The sequence below is a fragment of the Littorina saxatilis genome, linkage group LG8, assembly GCF_037325665.1.
Source record: "Littorina saxatilis isolate snail1 linkage group LG8, US_GU_Lsax_2.0, whole genome shotgun sequence".
Taxonomy (NCBI): domain Eukaryota; kingdom Metazoa; phylum Mollusca; class Gastropoda; order Littorinimorpha; family Littorinidae; genus Littorina; species Littorina saxatilis.
The window spans coordinates 28,851,634-28,869,720 of NC_090252.1; the positions used below are offsets into that span (position 1 = coordinate 28,851,634).

The 18,087-nt window shown below is 40.6% G+C and overlaps 1 protein-coding gene and 2 long non-coding RNA genes across 6 annotated transcripts in view; 2 read left to right on the top strand and 1 right to left on the bottom strand.

The window, feature by feature from the left end:
• LOC138973221 (collagen alpha-1(XXI) chain-like) overlaps positions 1-2,047 on the top strand; it is a 5,347-nt gene extending 3,300 nt beyond the window's left edge. For all 4 annotated transcript variants that reach the window (XM_070345937.1, XM_070345938.1, XM_070345939.1 and 1 more), the window contains 2 exons: positions 1,229-1,329; positions 1,767-2,047. In XM_070345937.1, coding sequence (XP_070202038.1) covers positions 1,229-1,329; positions 1,767-1,955 — 290 coding nt within the window. In that variant the 3' untranslated portion in view covers positions 1,956-2,047. The remainder of the gene's footprint in view (positions 1-1,228; positions 1,330-1,766) is intronic.
• Positions 2,048-2,586: 539 nt separating this feature from the next.
• Positions 2,587-8,412, top strand: LOC138973223 (uncharacterized). The gene is made up of 3 exons (XR_011457929.1): positions 2,587-2,656; positions 3,784-3,958; positions 4,399-8,412. It is a non-coding gene; the product is annotated as an uncharacterized lncRNA (long non-coding RNA).
• LOC138973222 (uncharacterized) lies at positions 4,657-7,882 on the bottom strand. Its single transcript, XR_011457928.1, has 3 exons — positions 7,333-7,882; positions 6,588-6,751; positions 4,657-4,796 (listed from the first exon to the last, which is right to left on the bottom strand). It is a non-coding gene; the product is annotated as an uncharacterized lncRNA (long non-coding RNA).
• Positions 8,413-18,087: the final 9,675 nt, after the last annotated feature.

Sequence of the window (18,087 nt, forward strand, 5' to 3'; positions counted from 1 at the left end):
ACAATGAAACTTGAAGCAAGAAGTTTGTTATCTTAGCTTGTCGCACATTCATATTACTAACTTCACACAATAAACATATGAGATAAGAATAATTTTAAATGTAATCGTAGAAATGTCATGCTTCGGAAATTACACCCGGGCCGAGCACCAAAGTTTTTGGTTATTCAACTGAGAAGGTGTGACATTTCATACATTTCACAGCTTGAGATTAAAGGCACAGTAAGCCTCCCGTAAACCATCACAGATACTGTCAGGCTTTTACACACAGTACAAACACCCTTCCATTTGAATGCTCACCAAACGGGAACATTCTAGGTGCCATACGTAAAGAGCGAGCAATAATTGTTAAAGAATTAATTTTGCGGATTGTCCCAGAGACAATCGGACCGTGGTGCGTTTTGGTGCTAGACCTAACTTTTAAAATCTAAATAATAAATTGATTGCACAAACATTCTTAAATCATACAAGAATTCTTTTTTCATCAAGACAAGATCAGTACAATTCGAAGTTTTGAAAGTTTGAAAAAAGAAAAGCCCGGAAGCAGGGTCACGCAAGGTCGTGGTTCTCGTAGCAGACGACGGTTTATGCCTATTGCCAGTTCCTCTGAACAGTCAAAAGCCATCGCTAGAGTTCTTGTGAACCACAGCCGTTTGTTTCGTGCATAGTCAGAGGTACATAATAACGTGCTATTGCAGATAAGCTCACATCGAGTCGCATTCAAATTACTAACTGACGACTACATTGTGAAAAACGGAAACTGGATCACACGGGTTCACGATGGCTCAGGTGTAAGATAAACAACACAAACATAAATTCTTTGCTCGCTCTTTACAGAGGGCACCTATGATGTTCTCAAGCGGTGAGTGTTTAAATGAAAGGGTGTTTGTACTGTGTGTAAAAGCCTGACAGTATCTGCGATGGTTTACGGGAGGCGTACTGTGCCTTTAATCACGTCCGTATGTGAATGACTTTTGAGTTTTAATGCCGTGTACAGTATTGTATGTGTGTGTCCCAATTCCCGAAACAAATTTGTCTCAAGTTTTCACAGGGTTTTAAAGGAAATGTTGACTGACGGGGGCTTTGAAACCAAATCAACCAATTTAAATCAATAATGAACGAAACTGCAGACGTCATCATCATAAGTTAGTACAACTATCGCTGGTTATAATTATTTAAAAATAAATGTCAACAAAAAGCCCGTCACCAACATGACATTTTTGTAAACCAGGCGGACGATTCAACTCCACCACGACAAGCCATACTCTGCTCATCACTGACGGAATGTCTAACTGTGGGGGTGATGTCAGACACGCTTCACAGCAACTTCAGGTAAGTCATTTTAAGCAAACACATATATATTTCTATATTATCAAACTCTGCAGTCTCCTGCACCTCATTTGATTAACAAGAAAAGTAAATGCCTACGCAACTCACCCACGTTATGAATGATAAAGATAAAGAACAAATAATGAGCAGTCTGCTGCTCTAGCTCGAAGAAAATGTTCAATTTTAATGTAATATTTTAATGGACAATTAAGTGCTGTTATTGTTATTGTTTTTGTTATTGAACAGTCCAATTAATTATTTCTTATGATTGTGTCCTGCTTGTTGGCCGGAACTCAACCCCATTGTGACCTTGACATTTGATCCGACTCAACCAGGTTCCACACTGCCTGTCATAAAGACGTGTGTGACTTTACAAAGACCTCGCTTGAACAACATTCAAGGAAATGATAATTCTCCTTTTTTTTGTGTTTTACCTACAGGAGGTGTCGACAGTGTGGGCCGTGGGTATCAATGCGACGGAAAACTCTGAGGCACTGACAGGCCTCACATCCATCGTGACGACGGAGGACCCTCGCTACCTCTTCACGCTCGACACTTTTTTGGACTTTGAGAACGTGATGGAGGCCATCAAAGACAAACGACAAGGCGATGTGTGTATGGTGATCTGATACGACCAAAGAAAGACTCTCGCATTTTCTTCACGCTCGACCGTTGTCTAGACTCTGAGAGTGTGATGGAAGACAATATAAAACACCAACGACCTGTTGACGTACGTGTGCTTGGCGACCTGAAGTGAAGTGGGAGAGATAAAACATAGACGTAATTAGCTTTGCTATCTCTCATGTGCATTCGACATACCAAACATTTCACATGTGCATTCGACATACCGAACCTTTCTCAGATCATCTGCATTCGACATACACAACCTTTCGCTATCTCTTAACGTGTAATAGCTTTCTTGGCTTTTAAACTATTGTCGCAAACAGTGCGTGGTGACCTTAAAGGAAAAGTCCAAGGTTTATGGTCACTTTTGATACGTTGACCCTCTTAATTCATCAACCACAAATGCGTGTGTAAAAATGAACACAGAAATCCAAAAAGTATACTTTGACTCGTTTTTGGTTGTTCTGAATCGTTCCATCGCGCGCGCAGTCTTGGCTCATGACCTTGTGCACATACGTGTGCTACGTCACGAGCCTTGAACAACAAATATGGCCGGCTCAAGCAGTGAGGAAGACAAGTGGAATACGGACCGGTTTTCAGCCAGCCTGAGGTTTTAGCGTGCTCGTTTGAGCCTCTTCGTCGTCAAAATGCTGGCGGCACAAGGAACTGCTTGAAACAGAGCCAGCATAAGCGGCAATACGAAATGGTATGTGATTCTCTTTGTTGTGATGTTGAAACACTAGTCCGTAGTCGCTACCTCGTGCATGCTAGATCGAAGTCAGGTGTGTTTTTCACAGATCAGTTGATGTGCTTCCACAGATCTGTAAACATGCAAAGATTATGGATTTATGCTATTATTTCAGGCATCTGGTGTTGTTTATTTTCCTATCTTTAATCAAGGATTTCGTCCTTGAACTGCCCAGTTTAGAATAAATGCTTCCACAGTGATGTTCACACGCGACTATCCTTATTTTCTCTTTCTGAGTAATTCTTCAGTCACACAACGAAACATGTAGACATCAAGTTAACATTACGAAAAAGCCTGTTTCTTGCGGACAAAACTGCAATTATCCTGGTATTTTTATTTGCGACAGTAAGACACATCGACACCACTAAACAGTGAAACTTTTTTGAAATGGCGGTGGGCTGCTTTCATGTGCTAATACTAGATCTAATAGTGATCCTGACATTTTTCTTGCGAAACGGTCAAAGGGAAGTAATAAATGAATTTAGTTTTTTTTAAACGAGCACACGTAATTTCCGATCTCAAACTAGATCTGAAATCATAAGATTTTCTGAGCAGTGGCGAAACGCTGATGGCGTGATATCGCAAGCCGTTTTGGAAGCAAATAAGCACTGTCAGTGTCAGACATATGCTGAAACACGATTACAGCAGTTCAAACTTTTTGATTATTGATTTTTAGGAGTACGCAATATCGGACAGTCACACTACAAAAAGACAATGCGTTAGTGCATAGATCGGTATTCTCAAACGTCACGAACACTGAACAGACAGTACGTTGCTACTATATATTTTACTGTATTAACAAAACCTCACAGTCCCATTAAAAATGTGTGGTGTGTGCCGAAAAGCAACCATATGAGATTCAGTCAGTGGGACCCTGAATCTACCTGGGGTTAAATCGGGTTATTGACTCTCATTGCATGAATTTTTAAACTGAATATATATACATGTACTACTGTTCGTGTTGTTTTTGTGATCCACTGCAATTTATGTGTATACCTTAGAATCTCAAGGTAATTTTTGAACGGGGCATACAGATGATGCATTTTGCCATGATCACAGAGTGATACGTGTATTTTGCTTATCAGGTGTCAGTGCAGAAACTCCAAGAGGGAACGAAATTCAAATATCTGGAAAACCTGGATGAGGAGATAGACAGGCTAACAGCACATCCTCCTATGTTTGCTCGGACATATACTACCTTCAAACTGCATACTATGCGTACACACAGGAATATGGACGACTCAACATTGATCAAAATGGGTAAGTAACACAACACAAACAGATGATTTCCATTATGATAGATTTATTTATCTGAAACTGAAAGTAAAATTGACAACAGAGTGTACAATTTGTTTTCAAATACGAAAATATCACATTGGGTTAAAAAAAAAAAAACACACCATCATATATCATTAAAACTATTCTTTATTTCTAAACACATACATATCAGCATAGTTTATTCATGTAAACATCCTCATTTCGGTTCCCAGTCTATCTGAAATCAAGGTAAGATAATGCCAAAAAAATAGCGATCACACAGTGCTTCAGCATGAATTTGAAAACCTGCTCTACGTCACATAGACACAGCGTGTCTTATGATTCTATCCACCCTCTCCAAACAAACACGTACACGTTTTCTCTGGTACGAATGTCTTAAAAGCTCAAACTAAGCTGCTGTTTTATTCTGTCTTGCTTTGCAGGAAATACAGGCACGTCGCTTTCCCATAACAGGCAGCTGGTGCGCTAGCGAGTGGGGTTTCTAGGCAGAAGCATCAGAGTACCATTACCAACCTGTGCAGTCAAAACAATCAGAAATACTTTCCCAAACGGATGAAGAGTGGGGTTCAAACTCCCTGAGCTACAGAAGGCTGAAATATACTTTTACAAATCGTGTGACTGTGTTGAACTAGTATCTTTGGTTGAACAGATTCCTGCGTGGTTTGAAGATACTGAGTTGTCACGTGGTCCGGTACATGGTTCACATTCTGCAACATTTTGTTCCAGACTTTTTCCACTGTTGGTGTACTCCAGCATCAGGTAGTCAGTCCATGAGCCGGTCAGCATAGCTTGTGTCCAGTATTTTCCGTTTGCCTGTTGCCTGAAACATGGTTTTGGGGAAGTAACTAACGATCTCTGCACACATTTTAACATGTGAATAAGAACAGAAAAGTTTGTCAAAAGTATACATAGTTTAATTTGCATTTACTTCAAGACCAGACTTTCTTTTCGTTCATTATTTCTTCATAAAGATTCTGGAAATTAACAAAATGTTTCCCCCTATCAAGGCCTCCTAACTTTTTTTTAAATGCAGGTCGGTTTTTTGTCATCTGTGCATTACTACCTCTTGCCACCCGTGCGGTCATTGCCACCAGGTATCTCAACAATCAAACCGTCTATACAGGCATAAAGGCACGTCCTTTTCCAAAACAGGATTGCTCACTACACAGATCTGCGAAGACTTTTACATGGAGAAAAAATCTCTTGACTTGAACATATACCAGGAATAAACATCCTGACTGGTTTTTGGAGCTGGATTTTTTAGGGAATGTTTTACACGTGTGGCGTTTAAGAAATTAATTCATAAAATTCTACATTCGCAAAGAGAGTACTCATACTGTTACAGAGTGTTGAGTTCTGGTATTTGTCAAAACGGAAGGATGGCCACATCCCATGTAAAAGCCTGGTAAGATTTGAGATTTTGAACCCAATCGTTTACACGGGAAGGGCTGTCGAAGGGCTGTCCATTTAAGAGGAGGCATCCATGCCTGGATGAGAAATACACTGATAACACAGAAAAAGCACGAGTTTAACCTGCATATTCACAAAACTGGTTCAGAGGTCCGGAAAAGTTAGTTATTTTAAGAGAACATCACGAAGACCGAATTATTAAATTAAAGCCTTTCTGCAAGAATGTACATCTTCTATGAATTATATTCTAAAACGCCACATGTGTGATTCATTCCACACACAAAATCCAGCTCCAAGAAGCAGTGAGGCTGTTGATTATTGGTATGTGTTCAAGTCGACAGATGATTTTACCTGTGTAAACTGAGCCTTGGCAGATCTGATATAGTGAGCAAAGACCTGCATTTTTTTTAAACGTGTTCAGAGGCCTTGAAATGGTTAAACATTTTGTTTATTTCAAGTAGTCTTTATGAAGAAAAAAATAACAATAAGGAAGGCAAATGGGTTGAAATGCAAATTAGATTCCTTTTGACGAACTGTTTATGTTCTTCTTCATGTGTTACATTATGCGTACGTAGATCGCAAGATATTTTCGAAAAAATTCATAGATAAGCCAATCTGCAAACGGACAAAAATTCACAATATAAATTTATGAAGCCAATAAATTTGACTCAAGAACAAAGCTTATGTGTTTGAGGTGATGTGCATGGGTATGAATGTTGAATGAGTCCGTCAAAGATACCCTCCATGTCGCCTCACAGTGGAACCTACCATTAAAATTATACCACCTTAAGTTACCTTGCTCTTTCAAATGTACTGCTTAAAACTTATTGAACATGCAACTCTTGCTGTCTACCATAAAGACCATCAGGTCAACAACATACTCGTGAATGTTTTGTTTTGGTCTATAATTAAACATTTCAGAAAATACCCTTTTTTTATATTTTTTATTCGGAAGCATACTGACTTTATTTGAAACTACTTCGACAGATATAGTTTTGCAGGTTGACGGGAGGTGAGTTACGAAAGAAATTCAATCCATATGTCGCTCAGCACAGAAAGCATAAACGATTAACATGAGTAGAAATGAACTTGTACTTGTTTTCATAATGTATTATTTGGATGGTATCTGTCAAAGACACTTTCTCGTTTTTTGCAAAGCTAGAATAAGGCACTAATTTTCAAAACAAAACAAAAATCTTACGATGAATGGCACGTTGGTTTTCTCCTGTGGTGATTCTGGACGGTAGGAACAGGACTGGTCAACAGTTGCGTTGTGATCACGGAGAACCGGGAAATCTGGAATGGTCACGGTGTCAGTGTCTAGTGACCTGTTCTGACCAGTGGCCGTGAGTGATGATGAAAGGTCTGGAAGTAAAAGAAGAGAGAAAATGAGTGTGAGTATAAATCAATTCGAAAGTATGCTTCTGATCTATACAGTACATTGAACATTTAGACACCCTCTGGAAGTCGTCTGGATGTGTATCCATGTTGTAGCAATTAGACTGGTTTTGCGTCTCTCAGTCAATGCAGAAAGATTAATTCCCTGCACAATTCGTAATCTTCTTGTCTCTAGCATGCAGGTGTCTGTTTATCTTACCGGTTGCACATCCACCAAAAGTTTAGATCTGGTAAAAATAGCATTAAGCCATGATTCCAGCAAACGCTGCCAATTTCATGAATTGATATCAGGGGATAGTTTGCGACTGAATAGAATAGATAACGTGACACACGCATTGTCTTACGTGTCCACAACCCTGACTACTTTTTACTCTTGCTCTTAGCTCAGCTCAGACCGTTCTGTAACTTTGTAGATCTAGCCTGTGGCGCATCTGTACTCCAGCGAATATCAGCTGGACCCAGACACACTGTTCTGCACCAATTCGTATTCGCTGCGCAGCAAAACAATGTTTACGTGTATGCATGAAAATAAAAGCATGTACTCTGACCTTCAACGCATTCCTTCTTGTGAGATAATCCGCTGTTCGTATGTCGCCTCGGAGTTTCGATGGCTCGTCGACTGTACCAGCCTCGCGTAATACTCCCCTTTCCGGACTTTTATGAAGGGAAGACACTGCCAGTGGTCAAAACATTTGTTTCAGGGATGAAACGCCAACTTTTGTGCTGCAGAAAAATTGCGAAATCTGTGTCCAGAAAGTGCCCGACACTTTGAAATCTGCACGCTTGTGCTGCACACATCTCTTCCATTTCCACAAGAGACTCAGAGTTTTGTGAGGGAAAGTGTGCTATGAAATGCCTGGGAACATTGACGAGTTGTTGCTGTTTGCGGCTGCCCTCCACCGAGGCATTCTTTTCGGGCATACAGTGGTGACTTTTCTGTGTGAAAATCAAGCTGGTACTAGTGGTAGAATCAACACAATAACTTGTGACGTCACAGTGTACCAACGTCACAGTGTACCAAAAATCACGTGACCACTACTTGACCCCAGGCGACTTGTCTTGGTTAGCCCCGCAACACTAAATCTGCAACTACAACAACAACAATTTTTTTTCAATTTTTAAAATATTTTTCCAGAGATGTTTGTAACATTTGGCATTCGATTTTCAAGTGTTGGGGGATATTTAAAAACCTTGGACTTTTCCTTTAAGCGGAGTGGGAGAGAAGGAACATTCAAACAGATAACTTTATACACTGTCATGAGCCGTGCCTTTGACGTAGAGGGACTTTGCCAACTCTCCACAGCTTTCTCGACTCTGAAAGTATGGTAGACGCCGTTTAGAGACAGACAACAAGGCGACGAGTGCATGACGATCAAAGGCAAAGTGCGAGAGAAAGAATTTATTTATAGTTTTAAAACATTATTTAACCGATGATTTTATTTTTGCCACTGTCAACTGAAGTAGGTGCATATATTCTCCGGCATCGCAGCGTTTTTGCCTAGAAGCAGACCCACGAACTGACATGTATTGCCATATTTAAACACTAGTTCACAAGAGCAAATTGAAAAGTTGTCTGCAAAAAAGCAGTCCTTGGCATCTCCTTGCCTCAAGCGAAGTTTTGAAAGAAGTTTTGGCGTTTTTCAAACCTTTTTCATTTCCCATTTGTTTGTTTGGCTGTTTTGTCTGTGTGTTTATTTGTTCTTTAGTTGGTTGGTTGGTTGGTTGGTTGGTTTCTTTGCTTGCTTTCTTTTCTCTTTGTGTGTATTAGAATGTTGTATTATTTAGATGTGAAAACAGGTTGCTTTTTACTCGGACACATAATTATTGGAGGGGCCAATCACTAGCGAGGGCTGTGTCGGAAACACGTGGACAGGCGCACGTGTCAAGTTATTTGTCAGAGGAAAGCAAGGGTATTCAATCCTTCAAAACCCATACAAACCTGACGGAGTTATTTTCGAAAATCGTCTATTGGGAGGACGACGTGGGGCCTACTTTGATCTTTAAGCCCGCTACTAACTACAGCCGAACCACGCCGAACTAGTTCGGCGAACGTTCGGCGACACCATCCAATCAGGGGATTCCCCTATTTTTTGGTTGCAGCTGTAACCTTCGCGGTTCGCCGATACAATCCTGCAAACATTCGGCGCGTCATCGACGAACTGACTTTTTATTGGTTGAATATTGTTGTATCTTCATCCTTGAAGAGTGACACTACTGACGGCTCTAATGCTGTCAACCGATCACGAGTCTTCTCACGTGATATTTATTGATCACATGACAGGTATCGCCGATACATTTCGCTGCTAGTTAGTTCACCAAACCAGGCACGTTGTAACGTTCGCCGAACGTTCGCCGACCTAGTTCGGCTTGGTTCGGCTGTCGTTAGTAGCGGGCTTTAGGCTGCTGTTGTCTGCGCATTTGTCTTTCTCCAGCTCTGCATCAATGAGCCAAGACAAGGGTGGATAAGATCCGAGACTCCTGCATCAGTGTGTGTGTGTATGTGTGTGCGTGTGTGTATGTGTGTGCGTGTGTGTATGTGTGTGTGTGTGGTGGTGTGATGTGGTGTGTGTGAGTGTGTATGGGTGTGTGGGTGAGTGTGTTTGTCTGCCTGCGTTTCAGAAACAACAGAAAAAGAAAAGGATTAAACAAACACACAAACAAACAAATAATTACACCAATAACAACAGCAAAACAAACACCATGTATGCTAAACAGCTGTCGTTTTCTCAGAATCACTCCTAGCTTCACTCGTTTCTCCTTCATTACCCCAAAGGGTAAGATCAAAATGGCCTGTTCAGTAATCATATTCGTGATTTACATTTTTTTTTTAAACTTTGCACTATTAGACTCGGCCAGCTCAGGCCGACTGTGACTAAAAGGATGACATGGTGCTAACCAAGTCAGAGACCGTGACCGATAAATCATAAATGACATAGTAGAAAACAATTACGTTTAATAATGACGTCAAAGTTGTCCAAGTTGGTGCCTGTCTTGGAGAGAAGGTTGGAGCACAATCCATTTGCTGATGATATGTTGCGGCAGCTGCTGACATTGCTGGCTTTTCTCTGTTACAGCCCTGTTGAAGGTATGCATTCATGTTATGGTAATCAATCAATCAATCAATATGAGGCTTATATCGCGCATATTCCGTGGGTACAGTTCTAGGCGCTCTGCAGTGATGCCGTGTGAGATGAAATTTTATACGGCCAGTAATTGCAGCCATTTCTAGCATGAACCAAGTATATTTTATTTTAATTAACAAAAATTTATTTTTTATTGGATAATAATATTCAATGCTTTAGAATATCATTTCCAAAAGCAGAATTAAAAAATATGGAACGGTGAATTTACTATGAATTTTTAAAGTGACTGACTATCAGTACCCCATTTTGACGTTTATGCAAAAACGCGTCCCCGTCCCAATACAGACAAGATTTGATCACAATGCAGTTGAAAATTACACAACAATATTGGGTTACATATACTTCTTAACAAAAAGCCCACCCTGAACAAACATTGTTGTAAGGAGTAAAAAAAAAAAGATGTTTCTTTGTTTGTGTTTCACAATTTTGCTGCGTTTTTCCCTTAAAATGATGACAGACTCCTTTTACAACACTAATTTTATGTTTGAAAAGCTAGATTATGATTTGTAATGATAATGAATGATTGCATTCAGCATAATCAGCTTTACTGAAGCATTAGACATATATTAGTTAGTTAGTTAATTGGTATTTAAGGTCGTTTTTAAACGCGAAGGTCATATCGCGACGGATGGTAACGTGTCCCAAACATTATTTTTTGGGTTCTATTTATTTTTTGGGGTTTAAAGTAGAACAAAAAAACTCTTTAGGGTAGACAGGAATAAAATTGTGTTTACATTCGCATTAAACCATGGATATTTTTTGCTTACAAGTTGTACCAGACACTTTCTGCTTCCATTTCTTTTTTCCATTTTTTTTCAACATATCTAATTTACATGCAGCATCCAACATCAGATTACATACATTTTTTGTCATGTCATCAACATCAGTTTGCAAAACACAATTCATATTTGTTGCCAATTCATTCAAGCGCCTATCAACTGCCATAATTTGTTCATCATCAATACATTGCACAAAATTATGTTCTTCGCCAACTTTCCATCTTGATTTTACAACATCAGCAGAAAAACAATCATCCTTAACTTTACTTTTTTTATCTTCAGCATTTATACCATCAACAAGGCCTACAGAAAGACTAAAGTGCACAGGGCAATGTACGTCAGACATACATGTATTCATCAAAATCACCAAAGCTAAAACTATCAATAAGTGAAAATACACATGGGGAGGCAATTACATAGTCAACTTGGCTAGCATTCTTACATGTTAAGTTGCCTACTCCTTCATCAGCACCCATCCTACCATTCACAATCAACAGACCTTGGCTTTTACAAAAATCAATCAGGGAATGACCAAGGTTATTTATTACTTTATCCATTGAACTTCTAATTTGTCTTATTCCATACATTCTAATGAAATCCATAGACCAAACATTATCAATCATTTCGTCCATCTCCTGGCAATCCTCCACAAAATCTTTTACTTCCCAGGTCCTGGCATTCAAATCCCCAACAATTAATATGTTATAAATGCCCCAAAACAAAATAGTTTCCTCTATTTCCTGAAAGTCTAGTCTAGCATATGGCGAGCCTTCCAGTGTAATTTTTCATCAATCCTCTTTCTAAATAAAATGTGCTCAACAATCTGAATGCCATCTATGTATTCTTTTCTCAAATAGACTGCGACTCCGCCTGATTTACGCTTACATACATTTCTGCTTTTTCTAAAACAGACAAAGCCGTCAACCTCACAATAATCGATATCATCCAGTTTGGTTTCAGTTAAACAAATAACATCATTGCAAGAAAATACATCATCAAAGTCAGGGTATCTCATTTTGGATAATAAACCACAGACATTTAAAGAAATAACTATAAGGCCTGTAAACTTTTCCGGGGTTGTTTCCACAGTCTAAAATTCCTTTTTTCCTAATATGAAGTGGTTACATTGTTTACAAACGTTTCAGCCCTAGTGTCATTTTGTCCAGCCCTTTTGTTAATATTTAGTCGGTGGTCGAAGTCCCATGGAGGCTTGGGGATAGCAGCCAATCACTGGCCGGCTCACAACTTTCATTCATCACAACACAATCTCTTTCAATCAATCAATCAATCAATATGAAGCTTATATAGCGGGTATTGTGGGTTCTAAGCGCTTGTTGAAGAGTTGTCAACACAGGACTAACAAAGAAACTAACATCTACAGACAGACACGAACCCTATCACACACTAGCAAACCCTGATAAACATACAACAAACAACTGTTTAAAAACAATGTACACATCAATAGCTAGGTCCAAACAAAATAATATTAAACACAAAGAAAACACCTCTCACAGAGCACAGCACAAGAATGTCTTTTGGGGCACAACACATCACGTCGAACATGAAAGTAGCAGCCAGCTATGGGAAGAACTGAGTCTTCAACCTACTCTTGAACGCGTCAAGAGAGGGGCTCTGGCGAAGCTCAAGTGGCAGGGAGTTCCAGACGGAGGGGCCCGCGGAGGGAAATGCACGCTGACCAGCAGATGCGAGTTTCGAGCGAGGGATGTGAAGGCGGAGTGGGTCAGCAGCAGAACGAAGGGGACGGTCGGAGGGCTGGATGTACAGGTCCAGGGAGGATTGAAGGTACTCGGGAGAAGAGAACGAATCAGTGGTGACAGTCTGAGAGCGGTTCTGGAGGTAGTTCCGGAACCAAGAGAGGGCGGTGTCGTGAATGCCGAACGTGTAACTGAGGCGATCGACGAGTAGCTGATGGTCGATCGTGTCGAAGGCCGCGGAAAGGTCCAGCAGCACAAGGGCAGAGACGAGACCGCTATCTGTTGCGTTCAGGAGGTCCGTGGTGATTCGCAGGAGCGCCGTCTCGGTGCTGTGGTGAGGGCGGTACGCTGACTGGTACACTGGCATCAGCGAGTTCCGAGACAGGTGGGCGCTCAACTGCTCCAGGATGATACGCTCCAGAAGCTTGGAGAGGAAGGGCAGGTTGGACTCATGACGGTAGTTCTTCAACTCGTTGACGTCAAGGCCGGGCTTCTTGATGAGTGGGCGGACAACGGCAGACTTGATGCAGTCGGGAACGACGCCTGTGGCCAGGGAGATGTTGATGATATCTGTGATAGACGGCAGGAGCTTGTCCAGACACTTGGTGAAGAGGAAGCCTGGCAGGGGGTCTAGCTCGCAGGTCTTGATGGCCGTCTTGGTCATGAGTCGCTTGACGTGGTTTTGAGTGACAGGCTGAAAGCACGTGAGGGGGGAGCCGGAGAAGGAGGGGGAGGGTGGGGATGGGACGAAGGGCTGCTGATCGAGTGTTTTCCGAAGCTTGTCAATTTTGCCCTTGAAGAACTCCGAGAATAACTCCGGGATATCTTGTGGTGGGTGAGCAGTGGGTAAGGGGGCAGCGGGTGAGGAGCCATGCACGCTCCGCTCGCCGTCTCTCGATCTTGGCGGCTGTGATGTCCTCAGAGAACCAGGGAGCTGGCTGTCGCTGTCGAGGAGCTGTTTGTCATTCACACACACCTTCACCGGGTCAGCCTTATTTGCATACAGAGGTAAAGTCTATTCGGCGTTGCTGCTACAAATGATTGAAGAGGATATATAGAAGAACACAACACGCCAAGTTGCAAGCTTTCAATTTAGTGCAGCAAATTGTTGACTGAAGCTGCAATCTTACAGCATCTACAAATCCAGTCGAGGCTTCTTCCATGGTGGCAAAGGAAAATCTGGTGGAGGGTCTTTGACAGCAGATGGTGGAGAGTCAACAGTATCTGAACAGAGAAAACACAACTGTATTATTTTACAGCAAAGTAGTAACTAGATGCAGCCAAACAGAGGGAGGTGGGGTGGTGGAGAGGGGGGGGGGGGGGGGCGTTGGTATACTATAGGAAGAGGTGGCTGTTATTGCAATAGTTTATGCTATATGCATTATGTCATGACTTGTCATTTTTTGGCTGAGAAAAGAAAAAAAAGACTATTCCACAAACATTTTGGAAAAAGACCAAATATTATTAAATTCCCGATCCTCTTTCAGGGTCTTCAACAGGCAATAATAATAACAATAACAGGCATTTATATAGCGCCTTATCAGAAGTTCAAAGCGCGTATGCAGTGTGAGATAGAATTTTTTACACAATATATCACGCATTCACATCGGCCAGTAAATCTCAAGCCATTACGGCGAGTATTTACTTTTCACGGCCTATTATTCCAAGTCACATTTTGGTGGACATTTTTATCTATGTCTATACAATTTTGCAAGGAAAGACCCTTTTGTCAATCGTAGGATCTTTAACGTGCACACCCCAATGTAGTGTAATACACATATAATACAAATAACCAGAAGAAAATAGCAATATAAAGATGCAGAATCACTGCTTGATTTTGGCATGCTCTTTTACACTGCATGGGAATTGTGGAATATAATCTAAGTTAAAAGGTTACATGTATATCATATACTCACTCAAAATATATAACTGTTTCTGCCTCACTTTCAGGCTCCTCGTCTGTACTGGAAACCAGGCTCTGAACATAATTATAACCACATGATTTAGACTGTTTGCCCTGAAATGAAGCTGTGTCATTGCTATGCATGATCATTAATTTTACAACCTGTTGGAATCAGCTACAATTCCCTGGGTAACTAAATTAAAATAAAGTAGCTTGAAATGTTATCTTGACTTGGGATTACACTCAGCCATCTTCTTCTTTCATCATAGCTGTCTTCCTTCATCAAGTTAAAGATTCTGACATAAATAAAAGTTCACCAATATGGAACTTGAACTTCACTCGTATTTCATTCGTAGCTTTTAAATGTTCTTATAACTTAGTTCATACTTCAGCAAGTGACTCCACAAGCGACGGTGGAATTCTGTCCGACCAGGAGGACTGGGAGGAGTCAGTATCGGTATCGCTGGAGTAAGCGGACATGTCAAACACCTTAACCGTTAAGTTAACGGGACACGGACAGAATATGATCTGCAATATTAACAAAAATACTAGAGTTGTTCTTTGCTACTGGTCACAAGTGGGGGTCAGCTCAGACGGACGCATTTTTTCAATACAGTCTAGGGGAGAAACTGGTCACAAAGCACCCAGTACATGCCAGAGAGATAGGAGAATCGGCACAATCAAAGAAAATAACAAAATCATTCAATAGATATGGAAATATTACGATTTACTGTGAAAATGCTAGCAAAAATGGCGTCCAAAAATGGGAACGCACACTTGGTGCGTCTTTGAAGACTTACCTCCCGTTCTGTGTTGTTGATAATAGTCGTGTTTGTGCTGTTTTTGTTGAAATAGTATCTAATAAAACTGATGCAGTTCTTGAAATGTTGCAAATTATTGTTGTCTTTGTGAAATGCGAGAGTGTTCTGAGGCGTAATCTGCATACGGCTGATGTCCCACATAGGGTACCCCACTTCGATCAGCGTATCACTCCAAATGAGCTTCATAGCAGAAAAGCAGATACACTACCAAAACACTGCATAACAGATCTACAAGTCTGAGCCAGAATCATTGAAATTTACTTTCTGTATAAAATATTGCAATCAAATTTGTTCACGCCGTCCCACAAATAACGCAGGTTACCCTCGCCTTCGATTCAAAGTAACTCCAATCTGACTGAATTACCATCGAAACGCAGATGACGAACTGATTCACCACACATTTGTGGTATTTTACACAAATTTCAACTGTGTTGTTTCGCGATAAACAGCCATAAACAAACAAATATGGCGCCGTCACGTCGCCTCGGAAGGAATAACGCAGGTGACCAAGACTTGTTTCCGATACCTGTCTGATTAAAATCATCGTTTTTTTCACAAATGACGGCTCTTTGGCAGATCTGGTGAGTTGGAAACTGTCTATGAATGTTTCATTTAATGTCAAATGCGTACATTCTTGTCGATATTGTTACCTTTGGGCTCATAAATTAAGTCAATCGTCGTGTTGTCCGAAAGTGACTTTTGTCAGCATAGAACTTACTGTGCTTTGATCATTGACTTGAGAAGAATCTTCCGATGACACTAGTTCATTTCACTACGCGACTGCAGATCTGCAAGGAAACTTATGGCAGGGGAAATAAGCTTAAACTGAAGACGAATAAGCGGAGTAACTGTTCTTCAACGGATTGCTCTCACTGATCTAAATATTTAGATCTTGTCGTCTGCTAGTCTGCTAGAAAGTAGTCTTCGGTCGTGTGAAAGTCACATCTATTTCGACTGTGTGCATCGATCCGTGTAGTGAAATGTTGATCTTTGATGATTTGGCAACATAACTTCGCTAAATCAGTAAATGTGCTTCGAGTGTATCTCCCCGTTAACCGCATTTGAAAACTCATTTGTGACTGCAATGTACCTCAGCTATTGAAGTGTTTTCAAACGATCTAACCATCCGACATTCGAGTGATTTCATTGTGATTGTTGAAAATATAAATCAGAACTGGGGTCGGGGGACAAGTGAAGTCACGACACTCGACAGTCAACACAAGTTTCGGTTTGGTTCAATTTTGCGGATGAATCCTTCAACTTCAAGGCTTCATAAATGCTTACAAACATTCCTTTAAAACATTCTTTTTTTTTAAATTCAATGATTTCAAATGTATATATGTAGGCAAAGACATTACTTACTTGTTCAGAAGACGAAAACTGCTTCGTAACTAAGAACGCCGTCAACGGACGTCATTCCAAGAAATCAAAATGGCGGTAAACACCGGCAGAGTTGCCCGCCCTTTGATCGCAAATGTCCGTAGGGGGGGGGGGGTCTTTCCCAGCTGTTTTTCCAATATGTTCTGCTAAATGTTTTGGCTGGATTTATCTCTTATCTTACAGAAAATATGTCGAAGTATTTAAAAAAAACAGTCATTAAGGGCTGCGCGCTCTGTAAATAGCCTTAAAACTATTATTCACTTTGTATTTACGTTTTTCACTATCAAATTACTTTCGTTTTGGCTCGGAAATATGGTGCTACCCCGGCGGAAACTCTTAACTATACATAATCATGTTCCTGCATCACATCCGAGCCATCAGAAAAGAGAAAATCCAGCCGGAACGACGGTACTAAAAGCAGGCAATTTGGGTACAACATGGGAGAGAATACGAAACAATTCAGGAAAAGATAACTCGTGAGGTTGGTTCACGCTACCATTTCGGCGCATATTTACCTTTCACGGCCTATTATTCCAAGTCACACGGGTATAGGTGGACAATTATTAACTGTGCCTAAGCAATTTTGCCAGGAAAGACCCTTTTGTCAATCGTGGGATCTTTAACGTGCACACCCAATGTAGTGTACACGGGGGGGAGTTCGGACACCGAAGAGAGTCTGCACACAAAGTTGACTCTGAAATAAATTTCCGCCGAACCTGGGATCGAACTCACGCTGACAGCGGCCAACTGAATACAAATCCAGCGCGCTACCAACTGAGCTACATCCCCGCCCATACTCTTGAATCTTGAACTTTAGCGTGTTAAATTCATAATTCATAATTCAGATGCATTTAACTTTAAGTCTCCAAATGTGCAGAACCTGCACTTGTAATCATAACAAGTCATGTATTAGGGGAAGGGCTCCTAATATGGACCAGTTTTTGTTTCATGCTGATAACTAGCTTGTTTTCTTGCGAAGAAGTTTCATTTTGTGTTTGGTAGACCTTCTCTCTTAGGTTAACCGTTAGGCCTAATTAGAGTGAAATAGCTTTGATAGACATTCAGCAAATATTAAATACAGACAAATCACAAAGGGTCCATATTAGGAGCAGCGCCTAATATGGACCAGGGAAGCGGCCTTCACGAATCACTGTAAAAAGCCCCCTATATTTCAAAATAACATGATACAACTTAGTGTGCAAGTCAGCCTAATTAAAATTTGCTCTAGATTTATCTGTTTCAGGTTGATGAGAGCATTATTTGAAGCACACCAGGAAACTAAAGAAGCTTATCAAAAACAGAGTGAAAATAGGTGAAATTATCAACTTCCACGAAAAGAAGACTTTTTGTTGCATTTGTTTTAAATCTCGAGGGCTAGTTATAGGTTATTTCCAGCAAGCTTCTTAATGAACTAATAAAAATAGCCCTTAGCTTTTATTTTCTTCGATTTGTTGAAGGTTGTTCATATTAGGGGACTTGCACATACTTTGAGATTTTGCTATTATTTTTTGTTTGCAGTAGAAAATCGGGGTCAACACTGCTAAAATGTAACAAATACGGGT